At 47.7% G+C, this 23925-nt stretch overlaps 1 protein-coding gene and 1 long non-coding RNA gene across 4 annotated transcripts in view; one reads left to right on the top strand and one right to left on the bottom strand.

The window, feature by feature from the left end:
* ALDH1A3 (aldehyde dehydrogenase 1 family member A3) overlaps positions 1 to 11078 on the bottom strand; it is a 33964-nt gene extending 22886 nt beyond the window's left edge. Inside the window, exons 1-3 of the mRNA XM_053955029.1 lie at positions 10947 to 11078; positions 7487 to 7591; positions 1926 to 2066 (exon numbers count right to left, since the gene is read on the bottom strand). Of these exons, the coding sequence (XP_053811004.1) occupies positions 1926 to 2066; positions 7487 to 7591; positions 10947 to 11045 (345 nt within the window). The 5' untranslated portion in view covers positions 11046 to 11078. The remainder of the gene's footprint in view (positions 1 to 1925; positions 2067 to 7486; positions 7592 to 10946) is intronic.
* A 170-nt stretch (positions 11079 to 11248) lies between these two features.
* LOC128794925 (uncharacterized) lies at positions 11249 to 16706 on the top strand. Of its 3 annotated transcripts, XR_008433316.1 has the most exons (4): positions 11249 to 11387; positions 13617 to 13701; positions 15048 to 15241; positions 16446 to 16706. It is a non-coding gene; the product is annotated as an uncharacterized LOC128794925 (long non-coding RNA). The 3 variants fall into 3 exon arrangements; XR_008433314.1 differs by lacking the exon at positions 13617 to 13701; XR_008433315.1 differs by lacking the exon at positions 11249 to 11387 and having other exon boundaries at positions 11398 to 13701.
* Positions 16707 to 23925: the final 7219 nt, after the last annotated feature.

Genomic DNA, 23925 nt, shown 5'->3' with positions numbered 1-23925 from the left:
GTTCAGGGACACCTTCCAGAAGCCTCCAGAAGGTGAGTGTGGATGGGATACAGGCTGGGGTCTGGGACACTGGTCAGAAACAGTATGAGTATCATGACTTCACCCTAACTGACCTTCCAGCACAGATGTTCTGGAGTCCAGATGGTGTCACTGAAATCAGGCAGAGCTACTTTCCTTCTATTAGAAAAAAAATAATCTAATTTTTCTACTTCATAAGCCTAAACCCAAGCTCTGAAAAGCCTCTTTTGTCAAATGATAAATATATTTTTTACAGAGTTCTGGTAAAGTAACCTTTGGGCACATATCTGTGCTGAGCCCAGGACAAGGCAGAAGTTGCCCCCCTGAAGCTGCACTGGTGCTGATCAGCTCTAAACAAAATCCAGGCTGAGCCTGTGTCCTTCACACTGTTCTGGACATTAGCTCAGGGAATGCTTTGTTCTCCACTCAGGTCATTAAATGGGATATTGGTGCAAATGGCCAGCACATCCATAAAGGATGTACTATCCCTTGGTAGATGGAAACATCTTTGTTTATACATGAAGTCATACCCTGTCATGCTCCACAGACATTAGGGTCCAAACAGCACTCAAACAGACATTCCCCTTGGAATGGCAAGAATTGTTATCCACTGAATGTCTGCTAAAACAACTGATTTTTATAAGTCATTGCTCAGCACACAGCCAAGGCAGCCAGGGCTGGTTTTCTGCAGTGCAAACAGCAATGCCAAACAAGCCCTCCCAGGCCAGAAGGACAGCAGAAAGCTTGAAGTGTTTTCTGGTTAAGGGAAAAGGAGGGTGCTCCAAAGTCACTTCAAAAAGTGAGCAAAAAATAAACAGTTTATTCACACACACATACACATATATATTTTTTTTTTCTTCCCTCTTACTTGCTGCCCAGAACTGTCTTCAGAATGGAATGTTTTGGTTTTGCCCTGCTGAAACTGAAAGCTGTCATGTGGTTGAGTGACACTGTGCTGGGGAAAGAGACTCAGCTCAAAACAGTCACACAGGTACAGGCTCCTGAGCACATCCCACAGATGTCAATTCCCACTGACCTCAGCAGGGCACTGGCTCAGTTACCTGCACATCTGACAGCATGGAATGCCATAAATGCCTTTCCCTGAAAGTAAAAGTGCAGCACTGAACTGGAGAGTGCTGAGATCCAAGAGCTTAGGTGTGGATGTTCAGCAGCCCCAAGCTGAGGATCTCTGGGTGCCATTTGGAAAGATGTACAAGGCCTGTACAGTCCAAAGGTTTCTACCAACTGAGCACATTTTAGCTCAGGTTCTTATCCCTTTGTTCTGCACCAGCAGGACTCCTCCAGGACAGGATCATGAAACCATTAGCAACAGTTTTTCAGTGCAAAAGTCCAAGTTAACACAGCTTCGCAGCTATAAAGAGATTTTCCTGAGTCAGTACATTCAATAGGGAAAGGAACAGTTCCCACTTACACACATTTTAAACTTTGGATGATATCCAGCAAGAGAAAGATTCTCTTTCCAGCTCCCCATTTTAAGGGAAAGAATTTGCACAGAAGTCAAACCCACCTGCATTTTTGTAATAAAGAATGAGTTGTGGTGGTTTGGTATGATTTGGTTGTTTTGGTGCATTTTTTTTTAAATAAGAGCTGGGAGACAGCTATAAACATCAATGATAGTTAAAACAAAAAATATTGCTTTGAAAATTTAAGTATTAATATATTTAATCACATCAATAACTAGCTAAAGTTCTGCAGAAGTCAACTGTGTAGAACTGACAGCCTTCTAAAACCCCTAAAATCCTGCAGAAAGAGCAACAAAGCCATGAGTCCTGTATGGACTCTTCTGCCCTTCATGAAGGGAGAGAAAAGAAAAATATTAGGTAGATATGGATACACCAGAGGGATGGAGCAGACTGTTGCTGGCTTATCAGTGCTGCCATACTCACTGCCAGGATGACTCTGTCCCGCTCCAGGAGATCAGCCAGCTTGTGCAGGAGTCGTCCTCTGCTTGGGGCATCCATCTGTCTCCACGGAGACCCCCTCTGGAACGCTGCCTTCGCTGCCTCCACTGCATTATCCACATCAGGCTACACAACACACACAAAAGAAAACCTCAGGTTACAAGGAAGGAGCTGGACAATGGCACAGAAACCCCCCCAGGCTGCTTCCTGGTTGGTGCTGTGGTGGCCAAAACCAAGTTGTCCAACAAAACCACTTTCATTTCACTCCTGGATTTGAGTTCAAGCCTGGAATATGTTTTATGTTTGGCCTGGGCTCATAAACAACCTTGAGGTCTGAATACCAATTGGGTCTTTCAAGGGTAATTTAATGTAACTGACTTGTTTATAAAATAATCCAGAATCATGTTCCTGCCAATACAGGATGTGACACTGGGGGAGGATGAAGAATCATGACAGGCCACTGGCCTACATGAATTAGCCTCCTCTAAACAAGTGTGGGCAGGAAAATCCCCCATGAGATCAAGATTTTACCCAGGGAAGTAATTACAGCTCAGATCCCACCATCCAGTTCCCCTGGAGCCCATGCCAAGGCAGTTAACACACTGAAAATCACCCTTAGAGCCTAGAACACATTCCCAGAACGTTTCCACCAGATGGGAAAGGTTTTGCTGTTCAGTGTTATGACAAAGACGTTTCCCCTACACACACTGAGTGCCATTGTCCCTTCATCTCCCAACAGCTTTACCATCCTCTGGACCAAATCCAACTGTGTTTAACAAAGTTACTAACCAGATGGGGAGCAAATTCCTCTCTTCCCACACCATCACTCCTGGAGCTTTATTCATTTGCTCTGGCCACGGTATGCCCTGGACTCCTCCCACCACCTCACATACATTGATTAAAAAAGTGAAGCCAAGGGCTCCCAATCCAATGGAATCTATGGGAACACTGCCACCAACATCCACAAGGCCAAGGCTGTACCCCAAGCATTGATAAAGCTTTGGACAGATTCCTGCTGTATGTAAGGTCTGGCACAGCCCGAGCCTCACTTCAGCTGATGGAGAACTTGCACCTCTCTGCAATATCTGGCTCAAAAGGGTGGGAAAGGAGGGAGGGTGTCAGACCTCAATCATTCCTCCCAGCACTTCACCAGTTGATCTCATCTTTACTTTTTCTCAAGTCTTGTCTGGATACAATTAGGAAATGAGCCTCTGCACTGATCCAACAAGGTCTGGCCACATCCCCCTCATGTGAGGGGATGTGTGGTGCTCAATCAAGAAAAAATGTTGTAGGGAGACACGCTGCCTTCATGGTCAAAACTGCAAGTCATCACCCGAGGCAATGGCACCTTACATTACATTTGGCTCCATTTCTTTACCAAGAGATCACACAGCTTTGAAACAGTCTGACCTATATTGTCAGGAAAAGAATTCCATCCTTCTGGAAAAGCACTGATGGGAAGCCACTGGAGGAAACTTGTGCTGTCAGAGGATGGCTCTGGTCCAGCAAGGGATGCTGATGGGGCAGAGGTGACCAGAGCCACTGAGCACACACAGGCAGGTCCTGCCTGGGGCCCATCACCCACAGCCACAACAGGCCTTTGAATGGCTCACTCTGCTGGAGTTGATCTGGATTCAGCTTGGCACATCACAAAAGCCAGAAGGCACCACCAGCCACTGCACACTCACATGTCCCCCATCCTGCCTGCTGAAATGAGGGCTTAAGCTGAAAGAAGGCAATATTTTATGTGACAGAGCAGGCAAAGGAACATAAGTGTGTCAGGTTTAAACGAGCCTTTCCATAGCAGCAATTAATTAGTTCTGCAACCAGGCTGGGAGCACAGATGTGCAGGGAGCTGGGTCTGCAGTGGCACAATGCCCATGGTACTGAGGGTCTTCCCTCCACCCTGGCACTCAGAACAGGAGTGAGATGAGTGCATGGGCAGAGGACTTCAGTGCATGCCCAGATCTTCCCCAGCCTCTAAAAATGGGAGCACATGAGCCCTGCTGCAGTGCCTGTAGAGACAAAAATGAAGACAATCATCTTTCTCAGACATTCTGGGTACAAATAGTGGCTCAGAGCCTGCACTCACTGTCACACAGGCAAACAGGCTTTCCCTAAACACCCTCAGGGTAGCACCACCAAGTGATATCCTGAGAGCCTTTCTGCACAGCCTCAACAGGCCTGAGAGACCAGCAAAAACAAGGAAATCCTTCAGGAAGGCTGAAATGCCATTCTTAATCCATCCTGTTATGACTAGGCATTAGGGGAGTCTGACTGGCAGTTCATTGCAGGCATGTTGCAATAGGTAGGCACAAGGCGTGACAAAGTGACTCTGAACTGTCAAGGTGCCAGGAACACCCTGTGGTGCACAAAACCACAGCAGGAGGAGATCCAAGCATCCTGGTGCTCTACTCGGATCTATAACAGATTTAATGAGCATTACATAAAAAGCTCCACCAAGAATATTAAGATTGCAAAGTCTTTACAGTGTTGGGAAATGCCTGCAAACCTTCATACCCACCTGGGGTGTTTGAATTATGATACAACCCCCAGTTACACAATCACATACCTTCCCCCCTGAACAAACTGAACACTGTTCTTTGTTCTAAGCTGCTTCGTCTATCTTCCTCCTCTACCTCAAGGCCTGCTCATTGCTGCTCCTTTTTTCTTTCCCATCCTCTTTTCCTTTCTCCTGCCCCAGCAGCAAGCTGCAGAGCACAGTGAAGACCATCACCCCACTGGCTCTGTGAGTGGGGAAAACTCCTGCAAAAAAGCCTTGCTCTGCTTCAATCTCAGGGTGCCCCAGAGTGCTCCAAGTGAGGAGACGTGCCAGGAATAGAGCACACCCACTGGGGACCCTCTTTCTTCAGTTCACCTACTGACTTCTTCAAAAAGCCTCCCCTGTGCACATATTTGGAAAGGCGCTCTTCTGACACAAGGCATGAGCATGTCACAGTTTTTCAGTTACAAGAGATTCCCTGACCTGCTCCCCTGCAAACAGTCCACAGATTGAATTGCTTTAAGTTCCAAACTCGGATTTAAAACAGCTACAAACAGCATCCTAACAGCCTGAAATGTCCAAAATTATTATGGAGGGCATTGCAAGTCTGCTATGGTCTCACCTCAGTCTGCCACTACAATCTGAAGGGGACAGGCTGACTGAACAAATCCCTCTCACAACCCTTCAAAGATCCACATGAGATTGAATTGTTTAGAAATGATCATGACAGAGACTTGACAGTCACAGCTGTCAAGAGCCCATGCTCTGAGGCAACTGAGCTGGGCACTCCTTTGAGGAAGGAGCAATTTTCCCCTGATCTTGATGGATATCAGCAAGCTGCTAGAAGGAAAAAGCCTGTCTCCAAGTGTTAGGGACAGCACCAGAGTTACTCTTTTTCCATTATCAACCTGGCAATCAGTTGGACACTAAGCTTTTATTTGTGAGGTATATTCCAGCATCCAGTGGAAACATCCACCATTTTATTTTCAGGGCGTCTTTTTCCACACAGACTTTTCTTTATCCCTCAACTGTCCCATCAAGGACAATTCTGTAACTAAAGAACAGACAACAAAACCTTTGCTTCTAGGCTTATAAAGCATTGGCCAAGTTTCAGCACCAGACTAAACTGTCATCACCGAGATATCGGCTGCCAAATTTACACCCCTCACGTGCAGCCTAAGCAAAACACTGTGTGGTCAGGGAGGGGCAGGTTTCTGTTCAGGGTTTGGGAAGGGGAGTTCTGCTCCCAGCCTGCTGTGAAGGCAGAGCAGAGCTGAAGGCAGTAGCTGCCACCCCTGCAGTGGCACTGGCCAGCACAGCAAGTACAGTGGCACATGGGGACAAGGCACTGGAAAGCACCACTGAACACAACTCACACACCTCACCACTTCCTGTGGTGACTCCAGCAGACTGGAGTTACAGCCCCACAAGGGGATGAACCAGAGCAAGGGAAGCCTCAGGGACCTTGGTTTCCCAGGAAAGAGTAGGACATGGTCAAGTGTCACCAGAAGGCAAACAGCTAGCTGGGGATGGTTGTCACACATCGCTCTTTAATTAATCCAGATCCACATCTAATCCCCACTCACTGTCCTGCAAAAATCTAGTTAGAGCAAAATATTGTTTTGAAAGGTGTGATGTATAGAAGAGGCTTTCAGCACCCAAAGCACAGCTAGCTTACATTTTTGGCTGCAATTTCCACTAAGAAATCAATCACCTATACTGAGTACTCAGGGGGAGAGAGCTCCACTGACTGGAAAGCTCCACTTCCTGCAAGCCAGAAGCTGAATTCAGAAAGGGACAAATCTCAAGGAGGCAAAACTGGCCTTTTAGTTCTATATAACAATTTTTTTTTTAGCCAACACTACAAAGCAGGCACAAACTGCTCATGTAATACTCTATAGCTGCTTGAGGAGACACTTAGCTCAGGGAACAATAACAATGTCATGGTTTCTGCCTATCAAAATACAGTTGCATCAGAGTCAGCCTCAACTCCACTGTTTACATGCCACTGCAATTAAACACAGTTGTGTCCTACCCAGTCAGGATAATGAAATGACACAATGTTTGGTTCTGCCTCAATGTGTAATTGCCCCATGGATGCACAGATCCCCAGTGGCAGTAAATCTTGGAGGCTGCCTCACAAGCACTGGACAAGCTTAAATACCAAGAAAAAGATGTCAGCACAGGCAGAAAGGGCCACGCTGCCCATCACTTACTGCCCACAGCAATGAGCTACCAAAGCCCTGGCACGGCACAGCAGCTGTGAATCACCTTCCCATGACTTCCTGCACAAAGCCAGATGTTGGCCCAGCTCTTTTCCATAGGTCAGACCAGTTGGCCCATACATGATGAGCTGTTTTGGACAAAAAAAGTGTCACATGTGATTGTTCCTCACCTCAGGCTGTTACCAAACCCAAGCAGTTACATCTCAGGTTACTCTACAGCACACCAGAGCCAGCTAAAGCTCTTGAGATACTGGCTTGGTTTTAGTGAGAGCTGTCACATCTGTGCAGTAGGCCAGAACCCACAATAACAGCTAGAAAAGCAGCACCACATCTCCAGCAGCAAGTGGTCAATGTTTGCATGACTGAGCTTAAACTGCCCCAAGCACTCAGGTTGTTTGTGTTTAAAAAAGGGGGAGTTTCAGTTCAGTGTCTCCAACAGGCTGCCCTGCAGCTGGGGTATAAACCACCCCCAACACAGGGCCCAAATCCTGTCAGGGGTGAGCACACACCATCATTGCTATTTCCTCAGGCTGGCTACTTCCTTCCAGTCTGTGGCACAAGAATGATGCTCAATCTCATTCCTCTGACAGTGTTCAGCAGCCAGTTCCTACCAGGGAAAGTGCTTCTGACAAGCTGGCCAGGATTGATGCCACCCAGCCCATGTAATTCTTGAGCAGCACATCCAGTGTCCCAGACCTCCAGCTCAGGCTGGCCAGATGGATATGGTTGTTAAAAGCCAGCTTTTCCTCTGTGTGCTTCCCTACAAAAAGAAATCCCCTGGAAAATATCTTTTGCACTGCTTGTCCAACAACACTTACCTTATCTCCTTCCTCAATGTCACACATTTTCTCCAGCGTTGAAGGGTTGTAGGTGGGGAACTTCTTTCCACTTGTAGACTCGTGCCATTCATTGTTAATAAATATCTGAAGAGAGAGCAAGGGGAGTGGGATGGGCAGGAGAAAGAAAAACAACTGATATAGACAAAAAAAAAAAAACCACAAGTGCTCCTCAAAGGTCCAGAGGCTCTTCAACTTCCATCCATGGCAGAGTCAAGTGTGCTCAGTCTCTCTCCAAGGGACACTGCTGGCAATACAGGAGCATTTCAACAAGCCTTGTGCACCCAGTTAGTTTTGAGCCAGAGGAAGGCAGAGCACAGGTCCCACAGAGAAAAACACTGGGATTTGGCAGTGAGAAATGGGCAGTTCTTGAAATGCATCTCCATGGGAACAGCAAGCAGACACCAAGAGAAACTTGCATGGTTGAGGCAGAAGGAGCCCCTTGTTACGTGCTGCTGTACAATTATTACTTGGCTGTTTGTGCCCTGCCCTGGGCTACCTCCACAGCTTGCTCCCCTTCCTGCAGTGTCCACAGGAGGAGGGTTCTGGCTCGGTTCTACCCCACCATGCCTTGTCACAGGCCAGATCAAGCCTCCCACGTCACTTAGAGTCATCTATGACAAGATTTAAGTGTTTCAAAATATTGCATTTCCAGAGCAAGAACAAACAGTCCCAGCATTGCGTAACTGAAAATGCATTAAATACTGGAGTGCTGTTACTCACTGTAAACAGAACATGAATACCTATATACAATTAATTGATTCAACATGCATCTTATCCACGCTGTGATCTGACTTGGCAGTGTTATATTTTATAAATATATTTTAAATAAGATTAGATGAAGTAATCTTTATTAGTAGCCTGCTAGTGGCTGTAAGCTAGTACTTTTATTTGGAAGCCATCCACATTTGCAATCTTGTTTATGAGTCTCTACACACCACCAGGAGATTAATGTTGCATCTCTTACATTCGGAATTCCCACTGCTTTGGGTCATAGTTTTCTTTCCTTGGGCAGCTTTTTTTCCTGAAAGGACTTTCTTATTATTTCTGCATAAAGCATCCAAAGTGTAATTGGTGTAGAAGCTGAACTGCTGGACCCACCTGTTTCACACAGGCTGAGAAAAAGAAAATTTCACAAAAAATGTTGCCAAGGGAAGTCAAAAGGAAAGATACAATGTTAGAAATATTAACTCCAGTTTAGGACACCAGTGCTTCCAAACTACTGTTATCCAAGTGCTACATTTTAACATTTACACATTTTACCCTCAGTTTTTCTTTATTTCCCTAATGAAGAAAAGTCATATTACAAATGTGGGAAATGTGACAGGAACCATAAAATTACAGTATCAGGTACATGCTCACAAACTAAGGATTTGGGAAGGGTACTGATTTTTCCTTTGCATTCAATGCTAATTCTGTGGGAAAGTGATGTTCCTACCAAGCAGTAAAACACAAGAGTGACAGGATCAGGCTGTTTTAAATGTAACATATACACTGCCATCATTCTGGGAATCCACCACACATCACGCGTCCTTGGTGCCAGGAGTTGAAATCAAATTGAATAGTATATCCCCAGTTCATGCTTCATAGCCAGAATTTGAGACAAGGAATTGTGGACAGATCACTTCCATCACACATCCATGACAAGCACTAAGCTGTTCTATAAGAAAGATCTTTGTTGAAAAACTTTGCCTCTCGCCCAGCCCCATAACTGGTAGAACCAAAAATAAAAATCTCCTCTAAGCAGAAGGGAGCATGCTGTCAGCTGTAAACATCTGGTGAAACTCAGAGCTTGCACAAAACCCCTCACAGTTTTATGAAAATTGACTGCTGCTCATTATTTTCTCAGATGCACTGGGAGCATCAGATCAAACATCAAACTCACACTTTTAATTTATGTTGGTTTCCACTCTAAAGATACTACCTTGACTCTTTTAGCGCTCACAGTCTCTGGCAAAACTACGGAGCATAAACCGTGCGTTTGAAAACATACACGGCTGCAGGATAAGATCCCTAAGGAGTGTTTAAAAGTGTTCACAACAATAAAAATAACAAAAACCAGAACATTTGGATGTTTAAGAAGAACTCAAATGGCTGTGTCCATTTTGGACGCAGGAAAGAGCTGTTTGTGCAGCATTACGCCATTCTGCAATCAGCAGCTGCAGATCCAATTTGCTGCTAAATGACAAGTTTATCTGACAAATAAAGAGTAGATAAATTTTGGATGTTAAAAATGAATCTAGTCCACTGATTACTCCTAATTGCTAATCTTTTTCAGTACTTTGGATGCATAATTCAAATCAACACCTCACCGGATAAGCTATCGCTGTTCACTCCTCCTTGCTACAAGGGAATAAGCTTCAAATTTTGTTTTTTCTTAATACTTAACACAAAAATGCAACAGTAACACACTCATTCAGCCCCTCCAGCTCTTTTAGTCCGGGCACAAAGTTGAAATTATAGCAGCCAAGGCTCCCCAGCAGTAACCAGCCGGGACGCTCTCCCCACTGCGCAAGGCAGCGGGTCAGGCTGTTGTGGAACAAAAAGCGACTCGGCGATCGCAGAGCTACAGCTGCACTGGGAGCAGGGATTTCTGCAGCCCTGCTCAGCCCCACCTCTGAGGGACAGAGATACCAAGCTCAGGAGCCTTTGGTTTATACCAAAAGGTCAGGAGCGACTGTTTAAAGGGAAACTCAATGTAGAGCGGAGAGGTCAGGGTTTGTGTGGGCTCAGTGCCCGACTCCTCATCCCGTGGGGACGCCATGGAGTTGGGACGAAGAGCCACCAACACGAGCACTGCTCCTCTCGTGGAGCTGCAGGACGGCTCCAGGCTCATGGCAGAGCCTTTCCACAAGGCCCAGTCCTGCTGGACACCGGCCCTGTGCTCGCCACCACCCAAACCCACCACTGGCACCGAGCCACCTCCCCACAGGGGAGCTGTGGGTCAAGGACGCTTGAACACAAGCCCAGCAAGCGGCTCTGAGGGATAAAACCTTCCTCACCCTGCCCAGGCTCACCCCATCCAAATCGGATTTTGCTGAGCGCCAGCGGGGAGCTGGAGGCGTTCACGGGTGGGCTGGGAGAGGAAGATGGTGTCAGGCACCACAGCCAGGGAGAGGAGCCCAGGGCGCCTAGGGCAGAGCAACAGCTTTGGTGGAGTTATTTGATTAAAAAGAAAAAGGTAGGTTTTGGGCATTAGGGACTGGGACAAGTGCTTCTTCATTAGAAATGCCACTGTCATCTGCTTGCTCAACCTCAAACCCCATAAACCTACTATCTCAGACAGCAGAAGGAATAAGAGAAGCTAAGAAAAACAACACTGAGGGTAAAAATTTTGTATTAAAAATATAACACCTCACCACCACCCTGACTCCACCGAACATCGGCCGACACCACAGCGAAGCCCACCCGCTGCCCAGCGCCCCATGCCTGGCGGGCTCACCTTGGTGTATTTCACCTCCAGGCTGCGCAGGGGCCGCGGCAGCGGGGGCACTTTCTTGTCGGGCTGCCCGTTCTCCACGGCGCCGTTGAGGGCTGCCATGGCCCCGCCGTCGAGCCCGCGCGCCTTCTGCCCGCTGACAGCGCCCGCGCCGCCTTAAGAGCGCCGCGCGAGCCGCCCGCCCGCCCCCCATTGGCCGCCGCCCCCCGCCTCGCGCGCCGGCCCCGCCCCCCCGCGCCCCGCCCCGGCCCCTCGCGCGGCCGCAGGTGACGGGCGGCGCCGCTCCCCCGAGGCCCCGCGCGCGCCGCTGGGGCCGGGGGGGGCGCCCGCGCGCCGCCGCGGGGTCCCCACAGCGCTCCCGCCCCGCCGTCCCCACAGCGCGCACAAAGGGATCCCCGAGGGCGGCTCACGGGATCCCAAAGGACACCCCTCAGGATCCCTAAGGTTGCAGGGGATTCTACTCGATGTCTCAAGGGATTCCCCCCAGGCCATAAACGGGTCCCCGCAGGGCTCTCCACAGGATCCCAAAGGACACCCCTCAGGATCCCAGAGGGCTCTCCACACGGTTGCAAGGGATTCTACTCAATGTCTCAAGGGATTCCCCTCAGGCCATAAACGGGTCCCCGCAGGGCTCTCCACAGGATCCCAAAGGACACTGCTCAGGATCCCAAAGGTTGCAAGGGATTCTACTCGATGTCTCAAGGGATTCCCCTCAGGCCATAAACGGGTCCCCGCAGGGCTCTCCACAGAATCCCAAAGGGCTCCCACCGGGTCCCACACAGTCCCTCAGGGCTCTCCAAAGGGCTCGGACATTGCTCCCTCAGGGCTCCCCTTGGTGTCCCCTCAGTGCTCCTGCAGGGCTCACCCAGAGCTCCACGCTCTGACATTGCTCCCCACAGCACTCCGCAGGGCTCCCCGCAGCCGAGGGCAGTAAGGCAGGGGAGCAGGATGTGCCCAGATGGGCTTTGGGGAGTAGAACAACCACCCTGGCTTCCCCCAAAGGGTGGCACTGGGAGGATGTGCCCTCTGCTGCCTTCTGCCTCTGCGTCCCACCCAAACCCACCCAGAAGTCATTCATGGGAGGACTCTTGCAAGGGTCTCCATGGGAATAACACCACTGTCTCCCAGCAATAAGGGCCTTTTCCTGCTATTCCTGGTGCTCTGACATCCTTACCTCAACCTGCTGCACCTCATCCTTCACTCAGTGCCTCTGGAGATCTTTCCAGGACTGACAGTAAGAGAAGAACATGACATCAAATGTTTGCTGTGCATCTGACAGCAGCTCCTCCACATTCCTGTGTGCGTACAGGAGTCTGGGACCAGTTTGCCCATCCCAGCGTGACTATCCCAGTCAAAGGACTCCAGCCAGCTGGGGCAGGACCAGGCCCTTCCACTGGAAAGTCCTACACTGATAACAGCATATTCGTGTCCCACTCAGCCAACCTCCAGCATGGTGCTCGTAGTAGTGTACTTGGAGTGTCGAGAAAGATGCTGTCTTTCGAGAAGTCTTAAAGGATATGGAACATGTCTTAAGTGACAGATCTAGGCTCTGAGCCTGAACAAGTTCATTATGTATTGCTTAACTTTATTCTGCATAAAATATGTGTAAGTCTTTGCAGGCTGAGGGCCAGGACACTCAGAGCACCCTCACACCCCCACACACATGGAAGATAATATAACATATTTTCCATATAACAAGTGGCAAGATGCCAGAAGTTATCTTCCAAAATGTTCTGCAGAATCTGTAATCCCCAGCAATAGTCAGCGCTTTGCTGTTAGAATGCTTAAAAATACTCAGAGCTTCCAAAGGCAGATAGCCCGTGATATCACAGTGGCGTAGATTTAGTGCTGATTCAGAAAGGAAAGTACCTTGATGAGTTAAGCCCCACTCCCTGCAGCTTGCAGGATGTTTTTGGAGGTCCTCTGCCCAGGTGAAAACCTATCTGATGGTGATTGGTGCAGAAATGCTTCTTTCTAAGCTGTCCATTTTTAGCTGTCCAGTTGCTATTTCCCACAAAAGCTACAAATGCACCCAAGCTAGAAGAAATCTCTTAGCCATATCCCAATGTATTCCTAGTCCCAATGAAGAGGAGTTTATCCATTTCTGTCTGTACCTTGCCCCCAGAAACACTCAGTGGAAGTGGAAAGTACTTTTGCAATTAGAGGACAAAATATCAGGATGAGGAAAATGATGAATAAGAAGTTCCAGAACAAGCGGTGTCTAAAGAGTCATTCCAGTGGGTTGTCTCATGTGGAATGACCTTGTCTCTTATCTCTGATGAGGAAGATTTTGTACAAGACACTCCTGGGAAAATTATTGCCTCTTCGAGTTAATGTTGGTGCAGTGTGAGATACATCTAAGGCAGAAATTCCATGGACAGGGTTTGGGGATGTGTAAGACTTTTAAAAGGTTGTACAAAGTGAATGAAGGGTGAGTCAGCAACGTATGAAGGAGCTGAAATAATAGATTTCAATGGACACACATAGCTGTGTGCAGTGTTTCCTCTGATAACGTCACAGGAAGAGTAACAGAATGTTCTGCTGTCAAAGAGTCTTGTGGACACTGACTGGTCCCTTGTTGGGCAAACTCAATCCTGGCATAAAGGGAAAGTCCACCAGCCCCAGAAGAGATGTGTCTTTTATCACCAGATGTGTCTTTTGTGCTTTTACCAGATCACAGGGTGGAAATACTCACGTCTCCAGACTTCTGAGTGGGAGAAGCCCTAAAAGCATCAGCAGAGCCCTGATCAGAACAAACGTGAGACATTTTACATTCATTCCTGTGCCTCAGGAAGGGCATGCCACCACTAGGATAGAGGGACTGAAAAAATGGGTTTTACCTAAGTTTGCAAGAGTTGATCAATGTGTTGGAAACACGAGCAGGAGGAAAAGCATCCCTCGATGAGAGGCCACATTGCTACTGAGTTACCGTGCTGTGTTCTCCTGTCACAAAGATCTCGGCAGTGTGTCCTTAACCTGCTGCAGTGACAGCAATGGCTGTGGATTGCCTGGAGCTGCTCTGCACAGCTGCACCTCACAGAAAGTTTTTACATTGCCACTACACCTGCTCTGCTCTGCCAAGCAGAACAAAGATCACCTTCCCACTGTTGGGTTGGACATGTGCACTCCTAAATCTGCCACCGTGAGTGAGACCTGACCACAGCTCTCTGTGCTGTCCTGCCTGCCTGTGCCAAGCACAGTCTTAGGACATGTTCCTGCTATTGATGTTGCTGTCTCCCTATCTTTTAGGGATGCCTGTAGGAATTAATTTCTCTTACTTCCCAACCTTATTTAACCTTAATTATTTCCCCTTAATGAAGGGAATATTGCTGGTGGTAAGTCCTCCAAATACACTCTGCTGTATCTTATGCCCTGGCTCCAGCCCAGAAATGCAGGGAATTGTATACAGAGGGTCAGTGAAGACATCTCCAGACTACCTGGAAATAGGGTGTTTCTAGACCCCTTTGGCATCCTGCCCCATGGATGAAGACAGATTTGGCAGTGGGGCACATATTAGTGGGCTGTGTTTGCCCAGCCAGTGGTGCTGTAGCCATTGTAGCCATTGATAGATACTCTAGAAACTGATCAATTGATATTCCAAAGATTTTATTTTTTTCACCTACACCTCAGCCTGTGCTTCCAGCTGACCAGCAGTGCTGTAGCTGTGTAGAGCACTCGACCTGGCACAGAGCCAAAGCTTATCCCACTTATTTTCCATCTACCCTGAAGCCCATGCACACACAAACATAAATACATGTGTGAAACAATATACTCTGAAAGGCTACTGAGGCTCTACGCTCCAGCATTCAGCAGCCTGGAGTGTCCAGAATTTGCCTGGTTTTCCTCATCCAGATGAACTGTAATTGAGTTATCCACGCCCTTTCCTACAGGCACCCCCCTCACTCTGCATTGGCAATGCTTGCTGCTCCTGAGGGAGCAGCTCCCCTCATGATTTATTCTCCTCTTGTTTAATGTGCAGCGAAGGGGCTTTTTACTGCCTATTATTCAAACTGTGCTTTGGGCACAAAATTATTCATTTCCGTATGGTTTTTCCATGGTGCTCATGACAGCAGTGTCTGAGAGTTTCACTGTTTCCTTTTCCAGTCATTTTGAGAGGATGCTGACCCTGTATTATCAGTGAGGAAAGGAGGCAGGCAGTGATGAATAAAAGAAGGGTCTTCATAATTTCAGTTTCTTGATGTGAGTCACCCACAGCCTAAATGCTTTGATGACAGATATTCAGAGCTCAGCTCCAGCAGTCATTGCACAATCTACAGATCTCCCACCTAAACACCCAGGTAAGGCAGAAAGTGCTGGTGAGTGCATTTCTCCCCAGTGACTTTAATCTGTGAATTTTCTGGTTTTTAGAAGTTTACCATTCCTGTAACTTTTATTTCCCATTTGTAGTTCTCTAGAGTTTGAGTCAATTTTTCAAAGCAAATTTAAAATCCATAAATTTCATCAATCTTGACCAAATTTGCCGTGATACAGGTTAGCAGCAGGATGGACTGTTTTAACTGTGGTGTGATTGGCATCTTGTGGGCTCCCTGGTAGAAGTGACTGACTGATAGAGACTGGATATCTGAAGGCAGTGAGACGTGCTCTGCCATCACATTTTGATTTACTTTGTTTTTCCAAATATTTTCTGGCTGCAAGATAGTGATAATTGAAGTGTTGCCTTCAGTTGTGAAACACTTTGCAAATATCACCAAATTAATGAAAAAATCTGCCATTTTTAACCAAAATGAGTTCTACTCAGTTTATCAAAGTATTCACATACAATTTCAAAAGGATTTGAATCCAGAGAGGTGCCTTAAAAACTCAAAATATAAAAGATCAGCCTGTCCTGAAGATACCTTGGAAATGGTATGTCCTACATGAGGGTTTTTCTTGTATCAATCCAACCTTAATTGAGCTGTGCTGGTGCCTACAACCCTTCTCCATGATAGTAGTGGAGAGAGGTTGTAGGCATGGGATATATTTTGGAGTGTGAGCAGCCCCATGAACTCAGCACCCTCCCATATTTGTGTTGCTCTTCTCATGCCCTGTGAGTTTAAGTTTCACTTTTAACACATGTGGGACTGAAGAACAGTTTCTTTCCCTGTTCCTCTCCACCTTCAAAAGTCCTGTTAGTGAAGGTGGAGAGAGGCGATGTGAGATACTATAAGATGCTATTTGTGCAAACATTTGTAATCCTAAACATGACCTCATGATGCAAACCAGGACTTTGGTGGCTCAAGACAAAACACAGCCTTTTTATGCTTTGTGCTGTAATTACTTCATGAAGCAAAATCCTCAGTCAAATTAATTTTCTTCATGCATATCAGAGGTATTAAACTGCAACTGTGCACAAGGATTGGCCTTTCCTTTAGCCTGGCTCCAACAGTAAATTGGAAAAGTAAGTGGCAAGGAAATAACAAACAGCTGAACATTTTGAAGCCTTTTCTATTAAAACAAGGTCTATTTCATCTATTTTATCTAGTCTTCGCTTCTCCCTGCCAGGCCAAGCATTGGAAGATGAGGAGAATGGGAGCAGGCACAGAAGCAAGTGCAAGATAACCTACTAAGATAGTGTCTGTGCTGTGGAGAAGTTCAAGGACCTGTTTCCTTACAAAGCATTCAGTGTGTCTGGCACCGCAGAGCTGATGGGAACCACTCCCTGCATTGATCTGGCCACACAGACCTGAAGATTATTTGCCTACAAACAGCTATTGTTTGCAGGATTGGCAAATGAAAAAAATAAATATGTTTGTTTTCTCCACAGATCATGTTGCTTCCTACTTTCTCTTGATAAGAGGCATCTGGGGATGGTTCCCAGGTTTTGGAAGCAGTGGTTGTCTAGGCAGGAACTGAGAAGCCTAAAATGTGCTTTCTTCTTCTGCTCCTTCCTCCCTTGCCTCTTTGCTCTCACTCATCATCACATCTGTTCTGGGCCCAATGCCCAACAGTTCTGCATTAACGCCTCAGTACACACAGGCTCACACAGCTGAACAGTTCGCAATGCAACGTACCCAGTGTCGTCATGTCTTCCCGAATCAAGCTCCTGCAAACCAGTTTTGTTTACGGGAAGAATCACTTGGCTTCGGAATGCTACTTGTGAGCTGTGCCCAGCTGACTCGAGACACTCCAATGGTTTTGCAGGGCGCCATCGTGAATCTAGAAAATACAGAACAGAGCAGGTAAACAAACATCCTTAAAGATGATCCCGTCTCAGACCTTGATCCTGCAAACCCACACGGGCTTAATGTTAAGCACATGAACAGTCCCAGATGACTTCAGCAGAGCTACTCACATGCTCACACTGCAAAGCATTTGCCAGATCAGAGCCTTTATGTCTAATTGCAAAATAAAAGGCAAGTCTCCCAGTTCTATCAACTGTAATGAATTGTTATTAGCAGCACAATTTAAAATAGCTGCGGGGCAGTTCCCTGGCAGACCACTGGGGATAAAGTGATGCAGACTTGTTGCAACAGAACCTGGAAATACTTTTTCCTGGATAAATTGCCATGCCAGTCATATGAAACACTAACACTGTGATGAAGTTTTTTTTGTAGGCTTTGACCTGTGAAAGGCTTTTTTTTTTTTTTTTTGGTGGCTATTCTCTCCGCTCTTTTCCACCTTTTGGGGTTGAATTCTGCTGTTTGATCCAGGAGTCGGGAATCTGCTCTGCTCCTAACCTTGGCGGTACTTTCTGTGAAGATTGGCTGATGTTACGGTGTCCAAAGGCACCTTTACAAGCCACAGTGGGAAAAGCCAAACCACAGCCCCTGTCCAGCAGGCTCTTTGGCACCAGGTCAGCATCCACGACCCTGGGCTGCGCGCGGGGTCCCATCCGTGTCCCCTCGGGTGAGGGGCTGGCCGGCACAATAGGCGACATTGTGTCCCGTCGCTGCCACTAACGGCGAGGCTGGGGACAGGCGAATCTGGGGGCACAGAGAGCGGGACCCACCCATGTCCGTTAATGAAGGGCCAGCCCCGGGCCCTCATTAGGAGCCCGCCGGGCCGTGCCCCGGCCCCGCCGCCCGCCGGTGCCGGAGCCGAGCGCGGAGCGGCCGCGGCGCTCAGCGGGCGCGGAAGGTGGCGCGGCCTCTCCGGGCTGGCGTTTGCACCTGGGGCTGCCGCGGTTTAATGGACTTTAACACATGCAAACAAGAGCTTTTGTGTGCGGGCACAAAGGCTGCCCCGGCGCGGGGCTCTCCCCAACACTGCCGCATTGTTTCCCCTCCGCTGCTTCTTGTCACCCTCCTTGTCAGAGTTTAATGAGGACAACGAGGTTTCGCAGGCTCATTTCGCACTTCAGCAACTTTCTAACACTTCCCTAACGAGGGAGAAGGGGCCGAAGCGATCGGAGGCGCAGGGGAGGAGCAGTCCCGGGAGAGACCCGCAGTCCCGGGAGAGACCCGCAGCCCCGGGGCCGGGGCAGGTGCGCCCGGGGCCGAGCCGGGATGCGGGACCGAGTCGGGATGCGGGGACTCGGCTCTTCCGGCCCATCTCTGGCACCTCGACGCGGCTCCATTAAAAAAACCCAACTTGCTGCGCGATTTAAGCTCGGCCGAGAAGGCGGGAGTGTCCCCGTGCTGCCCGGAGGAGCAGCGAGGCTGCGGGGAGGCGGTGGCCGCTGGTACCGCGATGGGCAGCGGCAGGGACCGGCCCCGTGGCTCGCTGTGAGGCATTTCCCCGGAGCACCTAGATTTCCCGGGAGCAGGTAGCATTCTCCGGGCTCTCCGGGCCGGAGATCGGCAGGTTTCTCACCTCGCGCCGTCCCTGCCGAAGCCGAGCATCCCTCCCGAAGGCGAGGAGGGAGCGAGGAGGGGCGGATGCTCGGCTCCTCTCCCCTAGCCCCGGGGCAGTTTCTCCCCACCCCGATGGTGCGTTCGCCCAGCACGGCTCGGCGCGTTCCGCTGCCCCGGGGTGGAGCGGGATTCAGCGGTGGCGGGGACCGGCGGGCGAGGGATGCCGAGCGCGATCGGTAAAACTGCCCAAACCCCGGATTTGCACCGTTCAAAGCCCTCGAGGTGTTGCAGTCGCTTTGGGCTTTGAGGGAGCGGCCTCTCCTCCCCAAACGCAGCCATTCCCCTCGGGCTGGCTTTATTTCCCCCCCTCTAGACAGGCAACTGTCCCAGGAAGACCGTAATTGCAGTTTTCAGTATTTTAGATGGAGATTTTGGGGACGATTTGCCTTTAGCCTTTGCGAATCCTCGTTTCTGCCTTCTGTTCCCACGACCGAAATCTCCCCTCCGCTTTTCTTTCTTATTTCCCTCTTCTGTGCGTGTGAGAAATTTGGAAAACACGAGAAGCCGTTTAATGCAAAGGGATTTTAAAACACGAAAGTATGCTGTTGAAAAAAAAAAAAAGAACCCAACACCAACCACTTAATTAGATACTTACCGAAGGAGCCATTAGAGCCTGCTGGGTATAACACGGTTTATACGTTCTCTGGCCACAAAGAAATTCAATAATTACTATTTTGTGACTCACTTACAATGGGATGGGTGAAGGATGGAGTGTGATAAACTTAACTCTGTTCCTGAGCTTTTTGCAGATTAGCCTTTGGCATTCACTGGTAAATACTAAGTGAATAGAGACTGTGTGACCACAGTCCCTTGAATTAGGGACAAACATTTCCTCTGTGCATTTTAAATAATGCTACTGCCAAATATTTTGTTACCAGAGATCATTATCCTTTTGAATGAAAACTCGAGGAGTAAAGGCATTGGTTTTGTCTTTGTTGGTGTGGAACAGACTATATGATATCTAGAACAGCAACAAGCTTTCACAAATTGCTATATGATTTCTACTGCCAGGTTCTGTGATATTGGATACGACATAAAAATAAAAAAGCCGGGCAGATAGACACAGAAACTCACAGAAACCACCTGTATATTTTGTTTCAAAGGAAAATCTCAGCTATTGTCTTACTGGCTCTGGTTCTGTTAGGCCTTGGATCTGCTTAATCTTTAAAGCTATTCAAACAAATTGAATGATACAAGGCAAGTCTTCTATAATTAATCCGGATTCTTGAATTTTGATACAAACTTTTATGTAACCGAGAAGTTTCTCTCTTTTCCTTGCAAAGACATTAAATAGGCACTAAGTCCTTCTGTCAAGAGTGCTACCATGAACAAAGTTAAAAGGAGCAAACCTGGAAATCTTCCCTTCATGAAGAAGAAAGAGATGCAAACATAAAGTCATGGGAGAGCTGGTACTGGTGCCTGGACAGAGACCAAGGTTTAAAGTGGCCCCTGTGCTACAAACCACAGAACACGAACGCAGGAATGGTGGTTTGTCCCAGGCACAGCTTCTGCAGGATGTTATTTTGTCAGTTTATCCCAGCCTCACAGGGATTCAGCGCTGGCACTCAAAGGTCTCATTTGAACATTTTGAAATGTTTATTCTTTCACTACTACAGTCCAAAGAAAATGGAAATGATGCCATCGAGTATGGAAGAACTCGTGACGTCCACGGTCAGCTGCCACTGTGGATGATGAAGCTTCAGCTGTGGTTTGCTCCTTCTCATGTTATGTAATTTTCTCTTGGTATTTGGCAGAACTGCTTCAGAATGGATACTTTGCAGAGCTGTGCATGTTGTGATGAGGCATTGTTGAAATCCTCCAGTGTATGACTCCCTTGTAGGAGTCAAAACTTTATCTGGGTTATCAGGAAAATAAGAATTATGTTGGGGTTTTGGGGGCAATTTTTTGTTATCTGGACTGTCTGGCTTCAGTGGAAAATCAACACACTGAGAAAGGTCTATAGGTCTAGACCTGCAAAACTCCTAGGTTGCAGATACAGTTCCCACTGAGGCCATTGGTAAAACCCCTCACAGACCCAGCACAGGTTCAGGTCAACAGCTCTGCAGGCTACCCCACTGGCAACCTCTCCTTTCTGATTCTCCATCTTTCCTCACACATTTTTCTTCAGATTCTGTAAAATCCAGTGAAAGAATGAAAACCTTTTGATTTTGAAGCTAATGTCTGTGGCAGTGATGGTTTATACAGCGCAGTTCTATCTCCAGGGAATTACCTGATGGGCCAAATGAGTTGGGTTTGCTTGAGTTTCTGAGCAGTTGTGAGTCTGTCTTTCTATGGACACAGACAGAAGTGGTGCTGACTGTATGGAGAGAGCAGAAAGCTGTGCCCAGGGTCACATGAGCTGCTGTGCAATCTTGTCCTTGGTCACATCAGGCGACTCCCTCTCTGCTGAATGTCCTACCCCTCATGCCAGGCAACAGTTCCACCATTTACTCATCGAGGTGTAATGTCAAACCATGTGCCCAGGATGTTGGTGCTCTGTGCCAGCCTTTCACCTCTCACACCACCAGAATCTCCAGAAAGGTAATGCCAAGGCTTGTTCTCCATTCCCTACAGAGGTGTCACATCCTTGAGGTTATCCAGTGACCCTGTGGAGTGAGGCTGTTCATTTTAGGATGGGGAAATAAAGAAAATACAGAGCCTGGTCCCTACAGAAGAGAGGAACCACCCCAAGCTGCCCATGCAATGGCCCAGACAGGCAGTTTTTTGGGTGCCAGCAGGTGCCAGGTGCTGCTGACACTCCTGAGGCCAAAGCCACTGGGTCTTGTCACAGCTGCTCCGCGCGCCGGCCCGAGAGGCCACTGCTGATAACTCTCTCCAGGTGTTCAGCCTGAGAACAAAGGCCCTTTTCAGTGGCTGCTGAGAAGGAAGAAGCCTCCTTGCTGGATGGAAAATGGCTTTCCTGGATGGCAATATTTGGTTACAGTACGATCTGTTACTTCAGAAGAAGCCCCACAGAAAGGAGGGTAATTTGACTCAGGCATGTAAGAAAAAACATTGTGGGGACTCTTGTCTGCCTCCTTCTTCTCCCCAAAGTTCTGAAACAATATTGAGTTGTGATGTTTCATACAAGCAAAATAAAACTAGAATCTGGGATCAAAATGTGCCTCATCTTGCTACACCTATTGTCATGAGGGTGAGCTGGGTCATCATCCTGAAGAACCCAGGCTCTCTGCAGAGCCCCTGTCACTTACTTGGTTGGATACACAAAACAGTGCTTCTGAGTACAAAATTGAGTTGAGAAAAGCTGTGTGCTGGCATGAACACAGTTCAGGAGAACCTTTCCCTCAATCCATGGACCTGAATTTCAGTGCTTGTGTTGGAACACCTTAATCAAACATTTTCACAGAGAAACTCACTCTGTTTGCCCAGGGACACCTGAAAGATAATTTGGTCCTGTGGATAAGGATGAGGAAGTGGGTTTGGGTATTTTTGGGTGTATTTTCCAAGTAGCTGTGCATCCTCTGTTTTGGCACTGGAGGGATTTCCAAAGAGGAAGGTCTGGTGGCCACCGACTGCAGCCGTCTAGAGGTGGCGCATTCCCCCTTTCCCACAGAACCAGCTGCCAAGGGAAGGAGCACCCCTTGCACAGGCACTGCTCTCCTGTTGTCCATGTATTTTCAAAACCTGGGTTCCTACCACCAGCTGAAGGCTTTCTGTGCCCTCCTACAGCCTCACCATGGTTATAATCTCCATGGGATACTCCCAGTATGTTCCTTCCCCATGGCTGCTCAGCCTACCCCTACATTATCCCTACACCCCATAAGCTGTTCCTCACACTCCAGGGAGTCGATTCCCTCAGATGTGTAGGAGGTGACTTACTAAAATTATTTTCTCCACATCTTTCAGGTAGAAGTGAGAAGGACAATCCATGGAACATTCCCACACTGATGAGGCATTTCCCATCTCTGAAAGAAACACAGAAGGATGCTGTCCTCACCCCAAATGTACGTGCTTAGTGGAAGAGCAAAGGCATGAAACCCCTTTTAAAATAGCTACTTGTTCATGCATAAATATATCTCTGATATATTTATATAATCTGATATATTTACATAATTTTATATAATTTATAAATAATGCTGAACTTCTCATTTTAAGTAAGCAGAGGAACAGTAGCACAGGTATTGTAGTTTTCAATCAAGCAGTACAATTTCCTATAAAAGACAAGGCTTCCCTAATTCTTCAAATGCACCAGCTAACATCTATACCAATAATGGGATTTGGCTGAGTACAGTTAAATATATTTGATTACTTCCCTTTTATCTAGTTCTAGGTTTACTGTACTTTTCCTTGGATGGCAAATAAGAAGCCCTTTTCTTCTAAGTGACAGCAGGGAAAAGAATCAGGTTGCTAATTTACCTGAGACTCAGGAGTGTGTAATGATAGATGTGTGCTGGAAACTACAGAGGGGGCTTTCTAATTTTGGGGGGAGGAGAGAGGGAAAGCGTGAGATTCGTTAATCTTTCAGATTGATGGTGCTTTTGCTGATGGACTTTCATGGTTGTAATTACACACACATCAGGAAACAAATGCAGTGAGAAGAAGAGCTGACAGGAGGCTGGGACCTAACAAAATCTGTCATACAGGAAGCAACTAAAATGGAAAATCACCGTTCTCCAGACAAACAAGGATGCAACGTGCTCGTGGTTAATCACAGTATCTTTCTCAAAGCAAAGGTTACAGACTTACCTGCATGGTGTGGGAAGTGAGCACACACATGGTCCAGGAGCAGTTTGGTTGAAGAAGCAGAAATCCTTGTGTGGATGTCCAGCTCTGCAGGACACCAGTGCTTCCAAGGACATGTGTCATCTAGGTTTTTGCATGATAGATCTCCAACAAAATCTTCTTGAAGAGATGTGAAGGAAAGAGGCAGGTGGGGAGGGAGAAGGGAGGATGGAGGGCAGGCAGGCACAGAAGGGTCCCACCTATGGTTTAGGTTTGTTTTGAAATGGGTGTGTTTTCAGCCCAAGGGAAAGCAAAATGCCCCCAGTGCCATGACGGCCAGATCAAATGGTCTAAAGCACCAGCAGCTTTGGGTGAAAAGTCACTCTCTGGGTAGGGAAAGGAATCTGAGCCCAAGCTGAGTTTGCAGTGCAGATGGGCTGTTGGTCTGGTTTAGGAAATGTTCACCTCCTCCTCTCCTGGGATTCCTTTGCCTTCTTCTGGAATCT

Source organism: Vidua chalybeata, chromosome 13 (genome assembly GCF_026979565.1).
Source record: "Vidua chalybeata isolate OUT-0048 chromosome 13, bVidCha1 merged haplotype, whole genome shotgun sequence".
NCBI classification, from domain to species: domain Eukaryota; kingdom Metazoa; phylum Chordata; class Aves; order Passeriformes; family Viduidae; genus Vidua; species Vidua chalybeata.
The sequence above is the reverse complement of the archived record's forward strand: the minus strand, read 5'-3'. Positions and strand labels throughout refer to the sequence as shown.